Source organism: Linepithema humile, chromosome 6 (genome assembly GCF_040581485.1).
Source record: "Linepithema humile isolate Giens D197 chromosome 6, Lhum_UNIL_v1.0, whole genome shotgun sequence".
Classification (NCBI taxonomy): Eukaryota; Metazoa; Arthropoda; class Insecta; order Hymenoptera; family Formicidae; genus Linepithema; species Linepithema humile.
The window spans coordinates 593,805-616,771 of record NC_090133.1 but is presented as its reverse complement, the minus strand read 5'-3'; the positions used below and the strand labels follow the sequence as shown (position 1 = coordinate 616,771).

At 36.4% G+C, this 22,967-nt stretch overlaps 1 protein-coding gene across 3 annotated transcripts in view; it reads left to right on the top strand.

Annotated features, from left to right (window-relative positions):
• LOC105673179 (Matrix metalloproteinase 2) overlaps positions 1–22,967 on the top strand; it is a 139,169-nt gene that overhangs the window by 94,999 nt on the left and 21,203 nt on the right. For all 3 annotated transcript variants that reach the window (XM_012368629.2, XM_012368628.2, XM_067357362.1), the window contains exons 5-6: positions 17,303–17,449; positions 17,969–18,111. In XM_012368629.2, the coding sequence (XP_012224052.2) occupies positions 17,303–17,449; positions 17,969–18,111 (290 nt within the window). The remainder of the gene's footprint in view (positions 1–17,302; positions 17,450–17,968; positions 18,112–22,967) is intronic.

Genomic DNA, 22,967 nt, shown 5'->3' with positions numbered 1-22,967 from the left:
ATCCTCTTAACGGCAAAAGGGAGCATGCCTCCTTCTGAAGAGAGAGGGGACACTCGTGGTTTTTCTCTTAGTAGAGGGGGGCTGAGAGCACGCCTGGTTAAGGGCAAGGGCAACCAAACAAAGAAATCTATGCCGGAAACGAGGTGGCAACCTCGCGTCGGCAAAGCGATTTTGATTACAATTTCACTTTTGTCATTTGCTTAAAAACCATTAATCATTTCCGCGTCGTTGTATAGAGAGCAGCGATAATGGGGTTTTAGAATAAAGCGTTTTGAAATAAATGAACTTGGCGGGTGAATAATTGAAAGTAGGAATATTTCAAAAGTTCTATTTTGTAATGTCGATAGTGATTTCTTTTTTAATATTATTTTTTAATGATTTAATAATATCCGTATGTTAAAACTGTAAGAAAAATCTTTGCGATTTCTTCAAATCCGTATGACGATATTCGTGCCGTAATCAAAAGGGATGAAGGGTGCTTCGATGAAATTCGATAAACGTCTCCCGTTCATAATTATTTAATCTTTTTCCGCACTCCGTCGTCAGTTTGTCTTTGCCTTCATCCGGCCCCTCAATATCCCGAAAGACGGGAAATGAATTTTGCAGGAAACGTCACCGTCGCACTGTTTCTTCATCCCCCGCGCGCTTTTGCATCCCCTATTCCCGATTCCAGATCGAATCAGACGGAGTCGTTAGAGAATCACGCAATTCCACGACTTCGCATATCCGGCAAATAAAAGACCCGACCGAGCGGTTCCTCGGGAAATTCGTAGATCGATCGATCGCAGGAGAAGCGGCCTCACGATTTCTCGCTTTCTGCATGTTCTTCGCGAAATCAAAGGAAATTTTCATACGCATTCAATTCATACGCTTATCAGTTAGAAAGTAGGAACTCGTATTTTTAAGAGTCAGCTGATATTTGCACTTTTTCTGTTGCACTTTATCACGCAATATAATAATCCATTTTTTGCGCATATTTAATGTCCAGGGTTAGTTTCCCGAACGGGCTGTTTTACTTATCGTAACAGTTAATAGACATCTTATTTAGATGCTTACGGTATATGCTATATAAAATAGGACTAACCGCGATAGGACTAACAGGACGAAGGATTAGCCGACCGGCAAAGCCGACTCCTCGAGGATGTCATCCTTGCTTACGAAAGGGCTTACACGCTCTTACGGTCGTTTACACAAGCGACAAGTCACACAGTGATCCAGGTTAGGTTGCGTCGTGTTAGTAGCGGCAGTGTACTCCCTTTTCCTTTGCGGTGTAACCGGTGGAGAGAAGGACCATCGTCCTTCTCACTTCACGTCGCCGTTGACCACCGACCCCATTAACTTGTACGATGGCGTGCACCGTATTACCGATCCCGTGACCGAACCTCGTCTCACGTTTCCATTGTCGGGAAACCACCGATAAGGGAGCGCTCTTTTAAATTGAGTTACGGTGCGATTAGATCACTACTTCGATCATGTCGTAGACGAGAAGCAAAAGAAAGTCATAACTCGATTATCCGAGAAAAAGATTTCACGTAAAATTTATCTTTTCTTCTGGGGAAAAAAGAATATTTTATTTTTCTTTCTCGATTAAACTTTTTTTTACATAACATATATATTAGCTTACGTATGGTAGAATGAACATCTTCTGGAATCCCCGACGTAACTTTACTTTACGCGATAATATTCTCTTTGTTCAAGAAAAAGAAAGCTTAAAAAAGAGGGTGGACGCCGAGCGGTGGCGATTTATGGCAGTAGAAGCGGTTTCCTTGATAAACGACGATTTTAGAAGCACCGTTGCGCGTTACCCTTTTCGCGTGTCGTATTTTCTCGCGACGTGTCGTTCCTAGTCGATGGATATTCCACGGATTTTCTCCGACACGATTGATACGCGAATTTTCCCGGGAAATAGAGAACTAAGCGTTCGGGCTTTTTGAATAAGCGCCGTGAATATCGAGAGAGGAAAATTTCACGAGAAATGCTACTCGAAGAAATTTAACTTTCTTTTACAGATAATAAAAGCAAATAATTTGAATTTCTTATGACTTAAGTTTGAAAGAAATTAATTAAACGTTTGGATATAATGTAGGTGATTTTTAAAGTAATAAAAATTTGTTATTGTTAGAACAGCAGTTCAGAAAGAAAATGGCTGTAATTAGAAGAGAAACAAAACTGTTTGCAAATTGATTATTAAGCCAAACCGTCATGCGGACGATGAACAGTTTCGTTGTTATAATGACCAGTCTAGCCATTACGCGAAGTTTAATAATGTCCATTATTATACACGCGGTTAGAACAAAGGTTCGCCGATGTAATTATTACTAATTTTCTTTCTTTGCTATCTTGTCGTTTGCGTTATGAACAAACGCGACATAACAATTTATTATTAAATAATTGGTGATAATGTATCGGAATTTGACTATAATCAAACGGAGTGGACTAATGTAATTTATACGTATTCTATGACATATCATAATGGTAATCGCTAATCAACAGAAAGAGAGCACAATTTATTTATGTAATAAACAATGAAGAGTAGTTCGCTGTTTGTTCGGGAAGGCTTTAATGGCGGTCTAATTACGGTGTTATTCGCTGAAAGTTTGCATTAAATGTCCCAGTTGGAGATGAATTAATTTCCAAGACCGTAAACAACACAAATTGGAAGTTTAAATTAACTTGGAGAACACTTTCGCAGAATTCTACTTTCTAATTTACTTCAAGTCCACCTGCATAAGTGACATTATGCTTAATAATTTAAAGCATCAAATTATCGGAGATACAAAATTATGTTTCTACATTTTCCGCGTCAATTTCCACGTTTTTAATTTCAACAAAAATAACGTGCGTTTAGTTGTTTTAATGGAAATAACTAAATCATGCAATCCACTCTCAGCTATATTCTACGATTTTACGCGCATTTATTCTGTTTTACGCGCAAAAGAATTTAAACAGAAAAGATCAGCTTGCACGGACGGAACGACATTTTCCTGATTTTTCTCTTCTTTTTTTATTCTACGACCGTTTCGAGCGGCCACACCGGCAATTAGACCGCACCGCTAACTTTTAATATCTGCCGCTAATAGCCCTTTCAACGTGGCGTGTAATCCGATTTCGCGTTTTTACGCGTACACACGCGATATGCACGACGACCTGTGCCCAGGTTAATTGCGTTAATTGGACGTATGGTCGCGTTTAGGATCGCATAGAGGCACGCGCGCGCGCGCCTAATTTCCCTTTTCCCTGTTTCTCTCCTCCCTCTTTTCTCTCGCCTTTGCTTTTTGTTCTGCGCCGCGTTGACTCGATTAAAAGTCTCTTTGTCGAGACTCGCTAGCTAAAATGGGCCATCTAGAGAACGAGAGAGGAAGAAAGAGTGAGAGAGAGAGAGAGAGAGAAAGAGAGAGTGCGTGCGACAAAATGAATTCAGCGACACAGGATCGTATTAGCTTTTCCGGCTCCAGTGACGTTAAAATTCGATACAAAAATGCATCGCAGTTTTAAATGACAGCATTGAGCTGCAGATAGAATCTTGCACGTCGTACGGTTATAACTCCCCGTAGCAAAGTAATACTTTAAACTTATTTTACCAAAATTTTATCTCAGTAGCTTTTTTTCGCCTCTCGAAATTTTATGTTGAAAGATCATGTAATATTCTAGCAGATATGAAAAATTTTGATATAGGATTACAGCGTTCTATTTTTATGCCACAAACAAATGTGAAATATAGAAAGGTGATCCGTTTTTTTTCGACTAGAATACTTCGATTTTGATATCATGATTAATTTATTGCATTATTTATTTATAGAGAATACATGTACTTTTATTAAAGGTTTGCAAAAGTTTGTTGAATTGCATATGAAAAATGAAGGGTGATGAATTGCAAACATTGCTCGGCATAGATTCAACGCAAACATTGAGAGAGCTTGCAAATAAACCTTGAAATTGATGTACCAACAGTTTCTCAGTTTTTAAAAGCAATGAGAAAGCTTCAGAATTTGACTTGATAAATAAATCTGTCAGTTCTATTAAATTATGGAACTATGTTCATAAATATGCAAGAAAGTGAGAACAAGTTTGCCTAAAAGAATGCGGCACCATAAAGTTAATCGTCTTAAACTGATCGGAATTCAAAAGCGTAATAATACCGTTTAATCCCGAAATATCTCGACGCCCCTATTTGCCATATTTCGAGCACCGTAAGACGCGATAATTCCCAATAATCGTGACACTTTGCGCCAGCTTTCATGCGAGAGTTGGGTTCGCGGAGATAGGTAACACAGGAATTTGCATAATCCTACCTCTCGTGTTATATAATATCGTCAGGTGAGAAAAATTTTCGTTGAATTTATCTGAACAATTTCGTTATCTCACAACTCGCGCGATCTTTTGACAAGGGAAAAAATTGTAGGGAAATATGTACTTCGAGTTATGTATACTTTCGTCGCCGTACTCTATTTCTATCCTTTTGAATATTTAAGCATATTCGATCTCGTGAAAATTCTATCTGAATCACAATTTCGGATTCCATATTTTCAGTGTTCCGTATTTCAGTGAAATGTGACTTGATTTCGAAAAACAATAAAATTACGGAGAAATTTCTCCAACTCCCTTGCGAAGGAAATAACAAAAATACATCTTTGAAGGGCATTTTACATCTCATTAAAATGCCGAGAATTTATTTTCTTTTATCATACTTTACTGTTTCTTTTATGCCGAATTTCGAAATTTCTTCGTTTCGCGATGTGCAATGCGACAACTGATCGATACGCGACAAGGGTCGTCTTCCTTCTCGTCTGTGTCTCTCGTTGGCAATTTATCTGTTTAGAGACACGTTGTTTGTTCTCGCGAGACAAAACATCGCACGCTAGCAGGGAAAAGCGGCGCGCATGCTGTCTTCTACGACGCGTCTTGGCCACCGCTACCGCGAGCTCGTTTATTTCCTCGCGCGAGGGAAGAATTCCAGACTTCGAAATACATGCGACAAAATTCACAAGGAGAATTTCCCTTCTGTTTGTCGAGGGAGACGCGGGAGCGTAGAATGGAAACACTTTACTTAAATACGCCGATACGGCAATATTACTCGACGTCATACAAATTACGGAATGAATTGCTACGAACAATTGATATTATATTAATTTTCATTTACATTAATTATATTAATTTATATCTAAAATGAATATTATATCTTAAAATTTATATTTGAAATATATAGGTAATAATAATTCATTAAGAGTGCTTATTTGAAAAAAATTAATTAAGCGTTGTGCATAATTGTGGTTTGTTGCATTGATTGCAGATATAAATTTTATTGCTTTCATTTATACCGCCGTTATTTCTTTCTTTCTCTCTCTTTTTTTTCCATGGAAGTCAACTTTTTCGAAAGTATCGTTCACGATGCAGACAAATTCTTGAAAAGAATCCGAACTTTTCGTGGGAATATTTTATTACCTCATTCGCAAACTCTGGAGACTCATCTCTTTCAACTTACTCTGTACATATAGACCATTTTTTATTCTATCGCATTTCTTGTTTTATTTCCGCGACCTTCCCTTTCATCTGATAAAACTTGCGCACATATAATGCTCGCGTAAAACTGCGAGTGAAATTTTGTAAAGAACGAATCCTGTAAAATCGCGAAACATAAACATTTCTTGTTTTTAATGTAATTCCGGTATTTTTAAAATGCTTTAAGAGAGGAAAAGTAAAAAAATAAAGAGTCGTTTTTAAAAGGTTTATATATATTGTATATACTGGGTGTCTTAAAAGTAGCGCTACCATTTTAAACCTTTATAATTTTTAAATAAAACAACATTAATTTTTTTTTTTTGTATATTTTAGTAGTTTATTCTTTAGCATTAAGTATGGAATATGATATCTGCCAAATGTCCGTCTCTGGCTGCATTACATATGCATGCTCTCTCAACCACATTTTGCATAACATTTTGACACATTTCTAGAGTTATTTGAACAATTTCTCCTCGAATATTGTCCTTGAGTTGTTGAAGTGTGCGTGGTTTGTTTGCGCAGATCTTTCCCTTTAAATATCCTCAAAGAAAAAAATCTGGGGCGGTTAAATCGGGAGAACGGGGGCCAATCAATGTTATAATCCGTGTTATAATCAATACTACGATCCATTTTGATAAAATGTTTTAATAACTAAAACACGTTGTTCAGGCATCAAATTATTCATGATAAAATTGTTAGCGTCCACACTATACGACTGTCAAATAGCAACTAAAACAAATGTAACCTAACCTAACCAACAAAAATGGCGGCTAAACAAAATGGTAGCGCTATTTTTAAGACACGCTGTATATATATATATATATATATATATTTTTTTTTTTTTTTTTTTTTTTTTTTTTTTTTAAGGAAGAAATATTTAAAAAAAAGTTTTTTGTAATTAAAAAATTAAGATTATTATATTTAATCAATCGTATTATTTAAAATGCATGAATGTTTCGACTATATCCAAATAGTCTTCATCTTTCTCGGTGTGGTTTTTAGCATCTCTAATTAAAAAGTCGGTAATATCCTACAACAAAAGTGTATTTAACATCCATTAGTCGTTCTACAAATTGCAATAATTGTTTTTTGCGTACCTAATTTCAGATTGCATTTTTTTCGCTTTTAAGTGTTATATTTGAAGTGAGTAGTTCGGTTCCTTTTTCAACAGAAAGAAGTGCGCGGCTTATCGGAGATGCTACCGGAAGCAGTTTTTATCGAACTCTCATTATCAGAAACGCTCGTTTAGGAGACGCTGGCTAATCGCAAAAGTTCGACGTCTTCCGTGTTACGAAAGAACTTTGATCACTCTAGTCGTCAACGAGGATGGCGACAGAGAAGAGATTTCTTAATTCCATGCCCGAGTAATTCATGGAGTTTGTCGGTTGAAATTAACTCTCGTTTACCCGCCGAACCGAAAGCCGCACGAAAGAAGAAGTAATAAAGTTTATCGGTTTGAAGCTGTGAACGCTATAACGCCGCGTACGAGAGATTACTCGACCGTGTCATCATAGAATTAATTAATTTTTTGATTAAATAAATTAAGATGTAGTTATTTCGTGAATGTAGAAATAAAATATAGTACTTTAATTAAATAAATAAAATATTTTTTAATTTATTTTGTACGACTTTATTTTGTATAATTATTTGCAAATTACGTTTGCAAATTTATCGAAATTATTTCATCTGATTTTTCAGCCAAAAACATTTTAGGAACTCTCTTTTTTTTCTGCAAATTGCGAAAATGCGGCAAATTGTTGCGGAAAGCTCTGTTCTTTTTTATTGCGAATGTTCTTTCCAGTTGAGGGAGCGACAATATATAAAGTGCTCCTGGAAAGATCCGGATGAAAGATTGTTAGGTGGCTGAATCACGTGCTGTGGACGTGTCCGAATTTTTCGTCCATCCCACGGATTAATTTAAGGAATCCACAAAACGTCGCGACAGTATTATCGATCGGTGAAAGAATAAAACTACTATCGCCGATTTATCGTTGAGTGAAGATGGTCACCGATGCCAAATAATTTCGCTTTGTCTCTGATCGTGGGCTCGATGCCAGCAAATTTTATCCGAAAAGAACCGCGTATTCGTTACACATGCGCTTTTATTATTCATATAAATGTATTTGTGCAAAATATGAAAATTTTGTAAGAGTTCTTGCTGGATTGCAAGACATTATAATTTCAGAATTGATCTTTTTTCGTTGAAATTTTTAAGTATGACTATTTACAGTATTATTTAGAGACAGAGTTAAACATTTTGTCGAGACAGTTATTAATATCTTGATTTTTACAAACAATTTAAATATAAGGTTTATAAGAGCATGTGCTAGTTATTGTTGCTCTTTATTAATATTGTACATTCGATTAAAAAGTGTGCAAACGTTTCGGCCTTTGGTTTATGGCCATCATCAGTGTACAATAAAAGATAAAATATAAAATACGTTGTTATCGCATGAAACTAACGTAAAAAAAAAACTGATATTAGGTTGCGCTTGAGTTTTTATTTTATATTTTATCTTTTATTGAACACTGATGGCCACAGCCCATAGGCTGAAACGTTTGTACACTTTTTAATCGAATGTATTAATAAAGAGCAACAATAACTAGCTCATGCTCTTATAAGCCTTATATTTAAATTGTCTATTGATTAATTATTTAGAATTGAGAATATAATCTCTCTTCTCTCTTCTCTTCTCTCTTCTTATTTGTATTTTGATTTTTATAATTGATATTTGAATCATTTTGAAGTTCAAAAGGAAAATTAATTTTTTAAAGATCTGAGAAGCAGAAAAAGATTTCTCTTAAGAGAAATCCACGTTTTACTTCGAAATTCGTTAGAAATCGCCTTTCTGTAAATCGACACAAATATCCCGTATAGCTTCGCGTTCGCACGATGATAGTATCGATCGTATCGCTCTCTTTTTTTATGCTTATTAAACGTTCGTCCATCCTGTTTTTGTCATTCAGCACGACGAGAAAGGATCAACGTTAACCACGACGCACGGCACGACGCGGTACCTGCAAACTGCTGCATCGATATAACGATGGGTTTCGTTTCGCTCTGAGCAATTCAAGAGTCCACCGAACGATCCGATTCCGTGCGTCGGACGACCGATCGGTCCGATTCGATTTAACGGACGCGCTTTTGTACGACGACGAGCTTTGTCCCGTGGGATTGCCGTTAATTAACTCTCCAACGTGCAGTTGTTTCCGGACATTTATCCAAATGCCGCACCACAAATCGCGATTTTATTACCGAAATCTTGCTAAAAGTATTATTGATTTTAAAATTATGCTAAATTAGCAATGCATAGATCAACTGTAGGTCTTATATTTTTAATTGAAAAATAAATTAAAGCATTGACTTGTAAAAATTATCTGGATTGTTGACCGAAAATTGAACCATTAAAAAAATAAAATATACTAATAATTTAAGGGGAAAAAATTATATATTGGTAATCTAAAAACAGACTGTTAATAATTTAAAGAAAATTATGTCATTAGTTGACGAATACAATAAATTATTGATTTAAATGATTGATTTAAAGATAAACCGATATGTTCTGTCTGAATATTAATTGTTTAATAGAGAATCGGAATGTTTGCTTTGATAAGAAAATTTGAACAGTTGATACAACAGTTGATACAACTCTATTTTCGAGTGCGCCAGAGTCGAGTGAAACTTGGTATCTGCGCAATTTCGTTAATATGCTTCATCGACGCGGAAGATTGATGTGGCTGCTCGCGAAAGCTTATGTAAATCCTCGCGGTGCATATAAACGACGGTTTAAAATCCCTCGCCGAAATTACACGGACCAATCATGCGAGCGAACGGACGGATATAAACAACAGTGCCGCTTTATTCGCGATGCAGGGAATATAACCGATAGTCCTGTTTTACGCTGGAAAACTCGATAGATACATACTAATTAATTTGAGCACGTGGTCGCGAGAGCCATCGCCGCGGCTATTATCCGCACAATCGCGGTCGCAGTATTACATTGAGGATCCTCCTAATATTGTCTCGGGATAATTGGATCGACTCCTGTTGAATCGACAGATTGAACATGAATGGGAAATTCCGCGGATCGTGACTCGGAAAATTCTGACGAAAATGTGGAATTTAATGATCAAGAAAATAGGAGACAAATATTTGCAAAATTCATATATTTTTCGCAATTATATTCGTTCAATAAAGAATGTTGGAAACAGGAAGAATTATGTTAGAGAGATACAAAACATCAAGCTTTCGACGATTTTAGTTTTTATGAAATAATGTAGTTTAAAAAGAATTGCTTACGAGACGAGGAATCGCAGTGAGGTTCGAGCTCGAGCTGTCAAAGTTTTCGGATTTGTCATTCTCAATTTATTCGCAATGAAAAAGCGTGTCAATAAGTGTCGATACATACTCGTGAGATTGATGGAGAGATCACGAGATAGTTTAGGTAGGATGAATTTCTCAATCTCTTTCTTTTTCTCTATTTCTTCATAACTCTTCAAGGACTCGCTGAATAGCATCGCAATCACTGTCAGCGGTCCTCGAAGCCGCTCATAACACCTGTCGCTGTGTTCTCTATCTTTATCCTTCTTTATTTCTTTCGAGAGGCCTCTGTCTCGATTGGCAATCCGCTCGATTTACTCCTCCGAGCCGTCAATCGCGTTTCCATAACGGCGAGATACCTGACCACTTCGATCTGTCGTCCGCAAATCTCGTCGCGTGAGAAAGAGCTTTCGATATTGCGATCACGAGTACCTATGGAAATACGAGTTGAATGGCACTGAGTGCTATCAGCACCGCGGTCGAGTATCGGCCATGTCGGTATCGACGGTTGCTTGACAATAGTGTATTATATTCATTAAAACGTGTTAAATTTTATCCCGCAAAATCCCCCTGCTTTCGCTTCTCGCGATATTTTTCAAGTGTGCAGTTGATTTAAGTGTAAAATTGTATGGATACAATTTTTAAAAAATTAACTTCTCTCGCTCAACGCCACGTCTTTCATGAGAATCTTAAAAGTGAACAAGACGTTGGGAAAATCAAGAAAATCACGCAAACGAAATATCACGCAACGCGGTTGACACCACGGACTTTTGAATTATCGATTGTGTTTTCGGAATAAATGAATTAATTTTTCCACACGAAGTGTCCGTCATCGGCCGTCGAGTGCTGTCATCTGTGCGATATGTCATCTGGTCCGGACGATCCGTGGGACGTTTCGCGGTAGCGATTGCGCGAATATCGGGGAAATACAGTGCGGGCTTTGAAAATCGGGCATGATGGTGCTTCACAAGCTGTCGCGCACACGAGTGACAACAACTTAAACAATATCATTCGACACCGGAAGAGAGCCGGTGTGCGAGAGTTGCACTTCGCGCTACGAAACATTTTCCATCTGCGCGAATAATGGAAAAATGAAAATAAATAGCAAAAAAGAAATAGCAAAAATGAAGAAAAGAAATGTCAATGGAAAAACTTTCAGCATCAAAATATTTTAGATAATCAAAAGTAAATTTTAGTAAATTTTTTTTATCAAAGTAAAATGCATAATTTATTTACAAGATAATAATAGTAATATTTGTGAAACTAAAACTTAATCCGAACATTATTCATATGTGCGACTTTGTATATTTTTGGCGTGGCATTCACGGATTAGTGTTTGATTTTTTACATTTTTTGATCCATATTTTATCATTATCGTTACTTGTCTGAGTCTCTTCAATACTTGGTGCAAAACAATGCAAAATATGCATTACAACATCTCAATTTCTTACTTTCTGCCATATTAATCGCGATATATTGACATTGTTTTGTATCAACATTATTGTCGAGTATAAGCTAGTACAGCTCGGTATTATTGAAAATAACGCGGCTATTGCGGTGCATGAGCGTGCGTTAATCAGCGGCGCACTGATGCGAACACTCTATTCATTATTGATTGAACGAAGCAGCACAAAAAGTCGCAAAATTGAAGTGTTTATGAGAATGTTAACATTATTGTCAGCTGAAAGTTGACTTTATGCGAATTCTATTTGCAAATATCTGTATATTTAATTTAATTTTATTATATATAACATTTAATATTTAGAATAATATTTTGAAATATAACTTATTATTTCATTAATCTATTAATAATTAAAGTTTTAAAATTTAGATAATTAGTATTTTTAGATTGCGGCACACGAGTGCTTCTTTCTCTCTTATATGAATGTAATTGTAAAACAGTTTTTAATTTAGCGTTACATATATCCAGAGCAAATTGGCACAATTCGTCTGAAGAATTGAAGCGTAAGTGCTCGTTAATTACCTCGTCAATTAATTAACTCACTGGATTATTCGCGCTCCGCGCGATTTACCTGCTTTTAACAAAAGAGAAAAAAAGAATTATTTTGTGCCGAGCTTTCGTCGCCTTTTCTCGGTTCATTCCCGTCGATGCATAATTCGAGTGTTGTAAAACCGAGCAAATGTAAAAGCATTGAGAGAACAGAGTGGCGAAGTAAAGTTGAAAGTGGAAAATTAATATCTTCGGATGATTTATTGTTTCATTTTCCAGTTTATTCATTTCGTTGCGACTGCTTATTGTCGCGCGAATAAACCACAATTCTTCCAGTTTCTCGCTTCGCGATATAATCTTCTTGGTGAACGCTGTTTCATAATTCCAATTATTTGTCCGTCCAAGAGGCAGCGAATTTACGACTCAAAACAATTTTTCAGCTGAAGCATTTTCAATTTGCACGTATGAAAAGGGATAATTAGACGAGAAACAACTATTATCTCTCTTAAAAATTTGCAAAAGAAGTAAGACATTCTATATTTTGAAGCTACAAAAATAATTCATTTGTAACAAAATATATTTGCCTACTACAAGTCGTATCTTTTTTATCTAGGGATAAATCATATTAAACTTACAATCGTACCGACGATGGAACGTGTGAGAGTGTTATGCTACTCGTCGGTAAAATTTACGAACTTGCGAATAAAGAAAATTGCACGCAGCTGGGACGGTTACGAGCGAACTGGGCCGCATTCTTCGCTTGAAAATTCGTGTCCACTGTTGAGGTAAAAATATCCCATTCTTACGGAATTTGTTCTTTCCATCTGGAGAAAATTGAATTTTTACATATTTTTTAACAATCGTGAAAGAAGAGCCGCGAAGCGCGACTTTGAAAATATAGAGACAATTTCTCGAAATATCTTTAACACCAAGGATTTTATTTCATGTTTATTACTTTTAATAAATCATTACGGGAAAGTAAAGTTTTATATTTGCAGTACATTAAATATGAATGTATTATCGTATGATTTTTCATGTCTTTCTTGTTGTGTGTGTGTGTGGATATTAGTTCTCAAAACTATATCTCATCTTTCTCTGAAAATTGAAATTACGATGGTAAATTTACGCGACTGCGTGAATATCACGTGCGATCATGATTAAAGTTACCAAAAGGCAAGGTATTAACAGCGGAAGCGAGGAACACGACAAGTTGTCGTAAAGTCCGTTTATCAAAGTTTTGGAGAGAAAGGTTCACGGGAGGAGTGGGCGCTTGTACATGGGGGTCGTTACACAGCTGAAGTTTACCAAATTTGCGCTACTCCGGCTGGCTTATTGTCGCCACAGAATTTACATCGCTCTCTCATGTACCAACCGCGTTGCCTTCTCCCATTAAACAGTACCCATGTACAAATTGGCATTTTTGCAAAGTTCTCAAAAGACATTATACGCCAAAACATCAAGAATTAATAGAATGGAATGACGAATGCGCCGAAATGAACGAAAAGGGGCTGAAAAGTATCTAGGATTTATTTATCTAAATATTTATATTTTCTGGCTATTATATTATATGGTTATTTTTCTTAATGTGTTTGATAGAATATTATTGAACGTTGCTAAATAAAGCATATACATTTATTGTAATTGCCGGATCGTCCAGAAGTGCATTCAACGAATTGTGTTCATTTGAACGCCCGGAATTTCGGCGATTACGCGGATGAAATATCTGGTTAATTTTTCACGATAATCCCCGTGCGGGGGATAACGCGCATGCCATCACGATAATTCAGTCGAAACTCGCAATTGTCTTTTCGGTCGCAAACCATTCATAAAGTAAACGCGCTTTAAAATGTTTACGCATGTAATCCTATATCACGCTGCACTTTCGATGCAATCAATATTTATCGCGATACTGTTTTTGTTCCGCGATGTTCATTACCGATTGGTCGCGTAATGAATACGAGACGATGTTGAAGGCGCAATATTAATGGCGCAGATATAGTTACTCGCGAAATTAAACACGCTCGAGTGTATGTAGGTGAAACCATACGCGGCTAATTTGTAGGTGTATCGATACACTATCTCTAAACTGTCAAGCAGAACACGATAGTTTACATCAAGATTTCATTACGCCCTCGAGAAATTAAGAGATAGACGGAAAGAGAGGGGGATTCAGTTTTATTTAAGATTGCTACGTAAATTCGACTCTCTCACTTTCATTTATTTTCTTTTTACTTTTGTCTTTGTCTTTCTACTTTTTTCTTTTCTTTTTTTGTCTTTTATGGCCTTCAATTATTTTCAACTGATTACATCTTGACGAGACTCATTATACTTCTACACGTTCTGGAAACTTTTTCAGGCTACACAAAAGATTTTATCTGCCGTAGATATAATTCACATAAATTCTTCGAGTAGAAGTGTTCTTTTTTTACCATGATTATCAATATTGATTTCTTTTTATATTGATCCAGACATTATCAACATCTAAACGATTGCTTTAAATTAAACTCCCCCCCCCCCCGCCTCCCCCTCTCCTCTCTCTCTTTCTCTCTTTTTTTTTCTCTCTCGGCTGGGGTAAAATACACTCACTCGTTTTAACCATAAACGAACGCAGCCCCATCGGAGGCGAGGCGTAACTATCAATTTACCTATTTGTCCGGATGCCTGTTCGCCCATTAATCTCCGTCGGCTGTCTAACGGGTGCCAAATTGCCCGCGTGCACGCGGCAGATTCCTTTTTCTTCATTTATCCGTGAAATACGAAACGGCGCAAAAACAAAGGTTTTGTTTTACATTTTTAGTATATTATTGGTCAGGTGCGCGATATAATCTTTTTCAGTTTTACGGCTAACAGAGTTGCACGCGTCATAAGTTGAATTTAATTAAACTGGTAATATATCGTTTACTTTTAAATTATTAGCAGCTGTGGATATCAAGGAAGAATTTTCTGAAATAGAATTTTCAATCTTAATTTAATCAATAAATATTATAGAATTTGTTATTTGAATTTTTAGTTGAAAGGGTTATGAATATTGTTTTAAAATATGCGTCGCACAAGATTGATTTCGGCGCAGCGCGGTTTTCTTGTTATTTTGATCTTTTTACGCAATTATCTCTGCTTTGCTTTGTTCACATCTCCTCGCATAAGCTCTTATTATTCTTGTATATCACAAAGATATGCTACGTTAGTCTACAAGAAGATGATACGGCGTATATGTCGCCCGCTGAGAGAAGGGAGACGATCGTTCGAGGACGAAACAGGCGATCGATAGTGAATTTACATCGAGAAATAATATCCTTTCGCAACAGCATTGCGTCTCTTCTATACATCACGTATGTATTGCGCGTTGCAAATACGGAATGCATCGCTGTCGCGCTTTAAATTGATTGATTTAAATTGATCGTCTTTTAATTCCGTCTGTCTGTGAAAGACATTCCAGTAATTTCTCACTCGCAGTAATGTCGTATCAAATAACGTCTGACATTAATTTTGCTATATCGAGTAAAAGTGTTCTGTTACTGTGCGGGTATCTATCGACATTAAATTAAAATTCATACTTTATAGTATTGAATACTGCGAAAATTCGAAACTATAGGTGATGGCAATAAGTAATGGAAGCATAAATTTGAAACTTTTCATATTTTCTTAAATTAAAACCTAGATTGTCATGTTAGCAATATTAGCAAATTGAACATTTGGAGACGTGCAAATTAACTCTGAACAAACCTGTATATTTGTAAATCATTTGGCAATGGCTGTGTCACACATATTCTCGCCCGAGGTCGAATACTATGCGGGAAGTGATACAAGCGCCGGAATTGCACGAGATGCATCGGAAACGTCGATTTGTCCGTCGGGAAGTTCCGCGGTGTATCGATCAGTAAATCGATTTACCTAATTAGCGCGATACATTGATCGTTTTAGTAAAACAAGCACATAATCGTGAGCGATGATGCGCTGTAGCGATACGCAATCATCATCGATGCTGGCGATGCTTCCATTTCCGAGATTACCACTGGGTGGACATTAATAATGTAAATCATCAAGACCGGCTTTCTGTCGATGTAAATCGCGCGGATTGACATAAATCGCTTCGTCGAATCGTTTCATCAAAAGGCGAACAAAATGTGCGATCGTTTCATTTGATATTGATTCATGCAAGAGGCATGTTGTATTTATGATAAATACGCACGGAATTATACAAAAAGAAAATTGCATAGATAAATACAACTATTTAAATAATATAATTTAAATGTATCAAATTTCTTATAAAGATTAGCATATACTCAAATAATTTTTAGGAAGATCGTGTATTGTAAATAAAACCTTAAAACATCTTTATTATAAGTATGTAAAATAAAATATTTGTAACGAGGTTTGAATAGGATACAAAAATTAGAATTTTCTTTCTTCGATTTTTCGCAGATATCGAGTAAATAAAGAAAAAAACATGTTTGCAATAAAAAAACAATGATAACATCCTCATGTAGGGCGTAAAAATAATCTGGTGGCAGTCGTCGTCGCCGCATGAAATGATTAATTCCGCTACGTCAGGATACCTCAAAGGTCGAAGTCTTGATACGGATTTTACTGGCGGTGCGGTGGCAGCTTCGAGAGGTACTATTAATTAATTTATGCCACTGCAGCGGTCGGCTCGTGAGACTCGCGAACGCGTGAACACTCGCGTTATTCCACGCATTTGGAGGATATTCCGTCGACGAAGGAGAGAGATGATCCGTTTCCCGAGTCCTGAAACTTTTTATATCTTTCGTATGACTAACTTTACGGAATGTGCTTGCGGCTTCCGCGAGAAACTTATGACTGTTTTACTACCGACCTAATGCAAATAATAAATTCGCCGAAAGCGAGACGGTAGTTTTTTGTGTCCGAAGTGTAATTGCGGAGTTTTGTGATGAGGTCGCGAGGATTATGATGGTGAATTCAATAAGCTGAGATGGATGATTTTACTTTTAAGATTTAATTATTCCCGGCACAGGAAGAGTAATTAGCAATTCATGTTTGCAATGCAATATTCACTGCAGGCATTTTTTACAGTATAAAACATAAAAGATAAATGTGTGTTGTGCTCGTACTTGAACGAGAAAAAAGACAGAAATCGCAATTTCTCTTTAGTGTAAAATTTAAGATATATAAAAATTATTATTATATATAAATTAAAACATGCAATTTGTCATGCTGCTAAAATAATTAAAATGGCATCCTATCATACATTTTGTCAATCTTAAATGCGACTATTTCAGCCACCAATCTGCTTAATATCAATAGTCATAAAATATCGAGAGCGCGACGTTTCCTTCGTCCTTACGTAGCGGTCGCGTGTGCGCAAGTAATTGGTAATTGGCAAACACTTGAGCGGAGCGGGCACAATCGATCAACGGAGTTTACTTAGTGTTTAACGGAGCCGGCGGATCGTCTTGGTGAACACTACGCAAATATTCCGTGTTTATGTTCTCCGCATGGTCGGATCGATTAATCGATTTCTCACGCGAGAACCTTCTTTTTTTTTGTTACAGTCTGAGATCCGAGCAACCCAGTGGTCTTGACACAGGCGGGGTCCGGTTGGAGCTGAGCAAGGCCCTCGATCTCTGGGCCAGGAATTCCAGACTTACTTTCCAAGAGGTTAACAGCGACCGCGCCGATATCTTGGTCTACTTTCATCGGTAAGTTTAATTGAAATAGAAATTTAATTAATTTAATCACTAGAGACATTTGTTTAATATTTTTACGCGCATACATACGAACAAAAAAAAAGCATATTCAGGGGTTAAAATTGTACTTTTTTTTAACGTAAATTGATTTTTTTTTTATTATTCCGTGACAGAATTGTATCGCGAAAACTCGATGACAAAAATTAAATTCGAGAGTTTGAGCTCCAACAGAAAATTGTTAAAAATTCTACTAGCTCTGCCACTCCGACGTTTAGAATTATTTTTACTATGTCATGTGACAATTTCGTGTGATGTGACAATAACGCAATGACGTAATATCACGTGAAAATTTCGTGACATAATTCCACATAGCCGCAAGTAAGCATAATACACGAGTTCTAATCAAGCTCTCGAAGGGGTTGATTATGGCTACTGCCATATAGATTGCAAACGCACGACAGGTAATTTCGGCGGCGGGTCAGTAATTTTGTTCCGTGGAACGCCACATAATATTCTCCGCGCGTTGTTCAGGGGTTATCACGGAGATGGATATCCGTTCGATGGCAGAGGTCAGATCCTGGCGCACGCGTTCTTCCCGGGCAAAGATCGCGGCGGGGACGCTCACTTTGACGAAGAGGAGATATGGTTGCTGGACGACGATAGCAATGAGGAAGGTAAGTGGATCAGAATTTTCCGGCGATCGAACAATTTCTGAACAGTCGGAGCTTCGAGCTCTCGGGCCTTAAATATAATTTGGGGTTTTTTTGGGGGATATGTTTTGCATTCAAGTAAAGTAGCGAAATAAAATTGAATAACGTATTGTGAACAAACAGAAACGATTAATTCACTATTTGCAGTGAACTTTAATTGAGCAAAGTTTTATTTTTGCTTGAATTTATCTTAATGTCCAAATTACTTGAATGGTCGAACTTGGAGCACGAATGTTTCCGCTTCGAACTATTTTCCCAGCATCCCGCGCAATGATCAAGCTGTCCGCGTTTTGGTGGCACGCCAACTCGGTCGCCCGATATAAGGCGCGGTCAGGCCGTGGAGAAGGAGGCTATGGATGCCTTATGAAAGCGGTCTTTCGATTTTATCGAAGCCGGTGTTATATCACCGGCTCTGGATCGATATAAAACGCCGGATGGTATTCACGCGAGCGGCATACGTGAATGTTCGAAAAATTGTTTGCAAGCTTTCGTTATCGATTCCTTCAACGTGTACCTTCGTTTCTTTCGACGCAAAAAGAACGACTTGTTACGGACTTTTAAAACAATTGATTTTATATGGTTCGTTTGTCGATATTAATTAATAATTATGCGTTTTTTTTACTAAATTAGAAGTTTTTTTTTGTGCAGAATTAATTATAATAGTTTTGATTCAGATAAACTAATGATTCAATAGCAACTTTATAAATTAACTCCGTAAAATAATTTAAAATTTATTTTTTTTTTATTATCTTTAATTAATGTAATAGAAAATAATAGTTTGATGATTTATTATTACAGAGATAAGATTCTTCGAGATTTAGTATATCTCATACTTTCTTCCTACATTAAATTTCGACTGCTTTAAATTTAATTATCATTATCTTCTTTAATCGTACTCTTTGACATATTAACTGAAAACACAATTGATGACGATTTCTATTGAAAGTCAGTAAGAAGGTGCATGTTCAGCGAAACAGACAACCTGTTGGAATGATCAACGATGTTTCCTTAACGAGTCGGTGCAACGCGCGCATTTAATTAGCACTCAATCGAAACGACGTGACGGTGCTACTCGCGGAAGCAAAGAGGAGAGAGCCGATCTGCCGCGCGAATCCGTCCACCTTTGTGTTTACTTTGAGATTGTTTAATTGCGCAATTCACGCTGCGAATTACTGCGTAATTACGGTCCCAGTGACAACAATTAACCAGCGTACGAGACTCCGGACTATCTGTCCATTAACTGCATCCCCTGGATTCTAGACTTAGTTACTCGACAATAGATCTCGTCGGTATCTTTATGCTTATACTTGCAATTTCCTATTCACAATTTAAGTGTAACGTTATGTTACATGTTATTTAATAAATATTATTGCTTTAGCATTTACTAAAGTTGCATTAAAATATAGCCACTGAAATATTTATAATACAATTAGAAATTATATTCTTTTCTTTTGCAAATTTTGGATATTTCTTCTAAATTTTTATCGCACTTCTTATCTGTTTTTTACTTCTTTTTTGTGTTTCGTAGGCAAAGAATATTTTTCAAAATTTACAAAATCAATATTATTAATTAAATTACATTGAGATCATAAATATTTAAAGAGCTCGAATTATTGCGTACTGAAAAGAGACTTTTATTCTCCGCTGCGTTTAATTATTTCTCATTTTGCCAAGTAGATTTTATTCTTGTCAGTTCATTATCTGGAAAAGTAATGAACAAAGAATTATTAGCAGCGATTTGTACAGGGGCGGTTGATAGTTTATAATAACGGGAAGGAAACACGGCGTAAAGCATTTCGATCGATATACTCATTCTCATGTAACTCGAGCGCTGCAATAAAAATCCGTCACTTTGTTTCTACTGAGCAGCGTTTGTTGCACTTTCTTCGCGTTTTGCCATATTCTTTCCGTCACAATCTGAAGTTGGCGAATGAACATCGCAAAATACGATCCGAAGTACCAGCTTTTTCCATGACGGAAACTAATTTGCTCGAGCAAATTCGCTTCGCGAAAATAAAATTATCGCAACGTGAAAAGTTGACCGCAATTGAGAACGAAAAGTCTGAAAAGTCTCTTGGAATATCTTGTAATTTACAAAAACATAATTTTTTTTAATTTTTAAACATACATTACACATAATGTATTCAAATATAATTTAATAAAATGCAATGCACTAAACTTGTAAAGAATGATAAAATTTATAAAGTTGCGCGAAAAAGTATAAATTTTTTGTTATGCTAAAATCAAAATTTGTCAAAGTTTAAAAACTAAAAATAAAAATTGCAAGAAATGTAGAAGAACACAAATGTGATGATATGTTTTTTCAATACTAAAAATATTTTTGGTTGATAGTTCCAAATTTGATAAAAATGTAAATGTAAAAATGTAAATTTTTTCTCATTCTTCTTCGAGAAGATTTCCTTAATCGGATATTTAAAAGTTTCACCTTAACTTGCGCGTTAAGCACTTAACGCGGTTAGAGTTCAATCATTACTACGTGTTCTTGTGGCCACGAGTTGGAATTTTCTCGACGAAACTTTAATCGAAACTCTTAATAACAGCACTGTTCGCTTAGTCGCCGGCAGCAATAGGAGCGCCACTCCATAATCCCTTCCGCGTCTTGCAGATGCGATTTCGTGCAGTTTGCAACGCCGTCGGTTAATTTTCTCGTCCCGTTAGGGAGAGGCTAATGTAATCACCGTCACGTTTAAGCTATTAATTATTTGTATCAATTAATCAGGCCGTCCCGATATCGGAAGTCGAATTTGCTCGGCGCCAATATATCCGCGAATTATTATTTAGATTCGATCTTTTGACCGGATTCCGATTGGCGCCATTAATAATGCGTCAGCTTAACTCTCCGACAATGCCACATGAGTACATTCATGGTTTCTATTAGCATAATTATAACTATAGTACGTTACTGCGACACACACACACACACACACACACACACACACACACACACACTCTCTCTCTCTCTCTCTCTCTCTCTCTCTCTCTCTTTCTCTCTCCCCTCCTCTCTTTCTCTCCGTTTTATTATCGCATGTGTATTCAAATTGCTAATTTCAGCGTCCAAATTGGCGAGTCGCGACGCTGCTCCCATTTGTTAGCTTGATTTTTTTCTCTGCGATGAGAGCGGATAAAAATGTACAGTGCCAGAAAATACATCTTTTTCTTATTTTATTTACGATAAATACAAGCGAATAATTATGAATGACATTTTATATATTTTACATTTATAAATTATATTTATAACTAAAAAAAATAATTATTGTTTGAAAGGACTTTAAATTTGATCGCAAAAATGTTTGAAGTTGAATGTGAAAAAATTACTATGATTATCAATATTTAGAAAAAATAAAGAAATCTAATTTTTGTTAATGGAAGAGCGACTCATATTGATTCGAAAAGAAATTAGAAGAAAATACGGTGATTTGGGATATTATACATGACTCATTGATAAACGTGTGACTCGATTTCAGTGAAATAGTTATTGGTATTGATTTTCTCGCTAATCATGCTAAAACTCCTTTATAATATCGATGTGCAGCGGCTAAAGAAATTTAAATCTCGACAGCGCGACGAGCGAGTGTTTAGGAGTAAAGAAATTAAAACCTCGAAGTACGCGCGTTTGTCTAAAGAAATTAAAATCTCCGTGGTGTTCGTTTTTTTTTGCGCACATTTTCTTTGCCTCTTCTTTTCCTCTTCTTCTTTTTATTCGCAACATGCCTTTAGGGAATTCTAAAATTCATGAAAAATTTTGAAAGATCCATACGTCTCTCGAACTCTGTAGTTATTAAATTGATTCGAAATACGTAAAGAAAATAAAAGATAATCAAGAACGAATAATCGGAAAAATAAAATTCATTTGGAATCAGAGAAATCAATAATATTCGGTTCGATTAACGATCTTCGGAGAGCGAATCGGAGCCTCTCGCGGGATGTCGGCTGCACAATGTGATTTGCAAACCACTGTATCATGGTTTCTCTCGCTATTTACAAAGATTGCGCGACGGAATTCCGTGCCCGTGGGAACGCGGCGTCAGCGACGTGGCATTAGCAATTCATAACTGACATAACTGCGGTTGGATGCCGCTCGCAAATCGGTTACATTTGTTCCCTGTCCAGGACATGTATCGTCCTCTCGCGTATCTCAATATAACAGAGTTAATTTAAAGCTAGGCCAGCCTCGCCGTTAACGACATTTGCTTAACGAGAATTATTAAACGTTCATGTGTAGAGCGATACTACCTGTAATGGTCATTTAGGATAATGACTTTTGTATGATCACGTGTCAGTCAAAGTCCAGCATTCACAAATAGCCTTATAAAATAAATACATTTTAACGAATCCGTCTTAAAAATTATAAAGTGATTTACATAAAAATATAAATATGAGAAGAGATATCTGCTCATGAATTAAGTGCATATTTTTTGAAAATAAGAATTTTATTTTGTAAAAATATATAAAAAAAATATCTATAATCCTTTTCACAAATGCGCATTTAGCTAACACATTAACACTATATATTATAAAGTGTTGAATAATTTCGAGACACATCTTTTGGGTATATGTGTGTGTGTGTGTGTGTGTGTGTGAAAGTTTTCTCGATTCCAAAATCTCGTCTAATTCTGAGTCACGTCTGCTTTTTAAACCCGCAGAGATGAACCAAGAAGAAAAGATCGTATCTGCTCGGAATATATAGCAAAAGTTTTCCCTGCAATGTACTACACATTCGTCGCGTAATAATATTTCGGCCAGTGAGATCTCTTAACGCAAATCGAGAACAACATGTGCACGACTAATCAACGATAAAC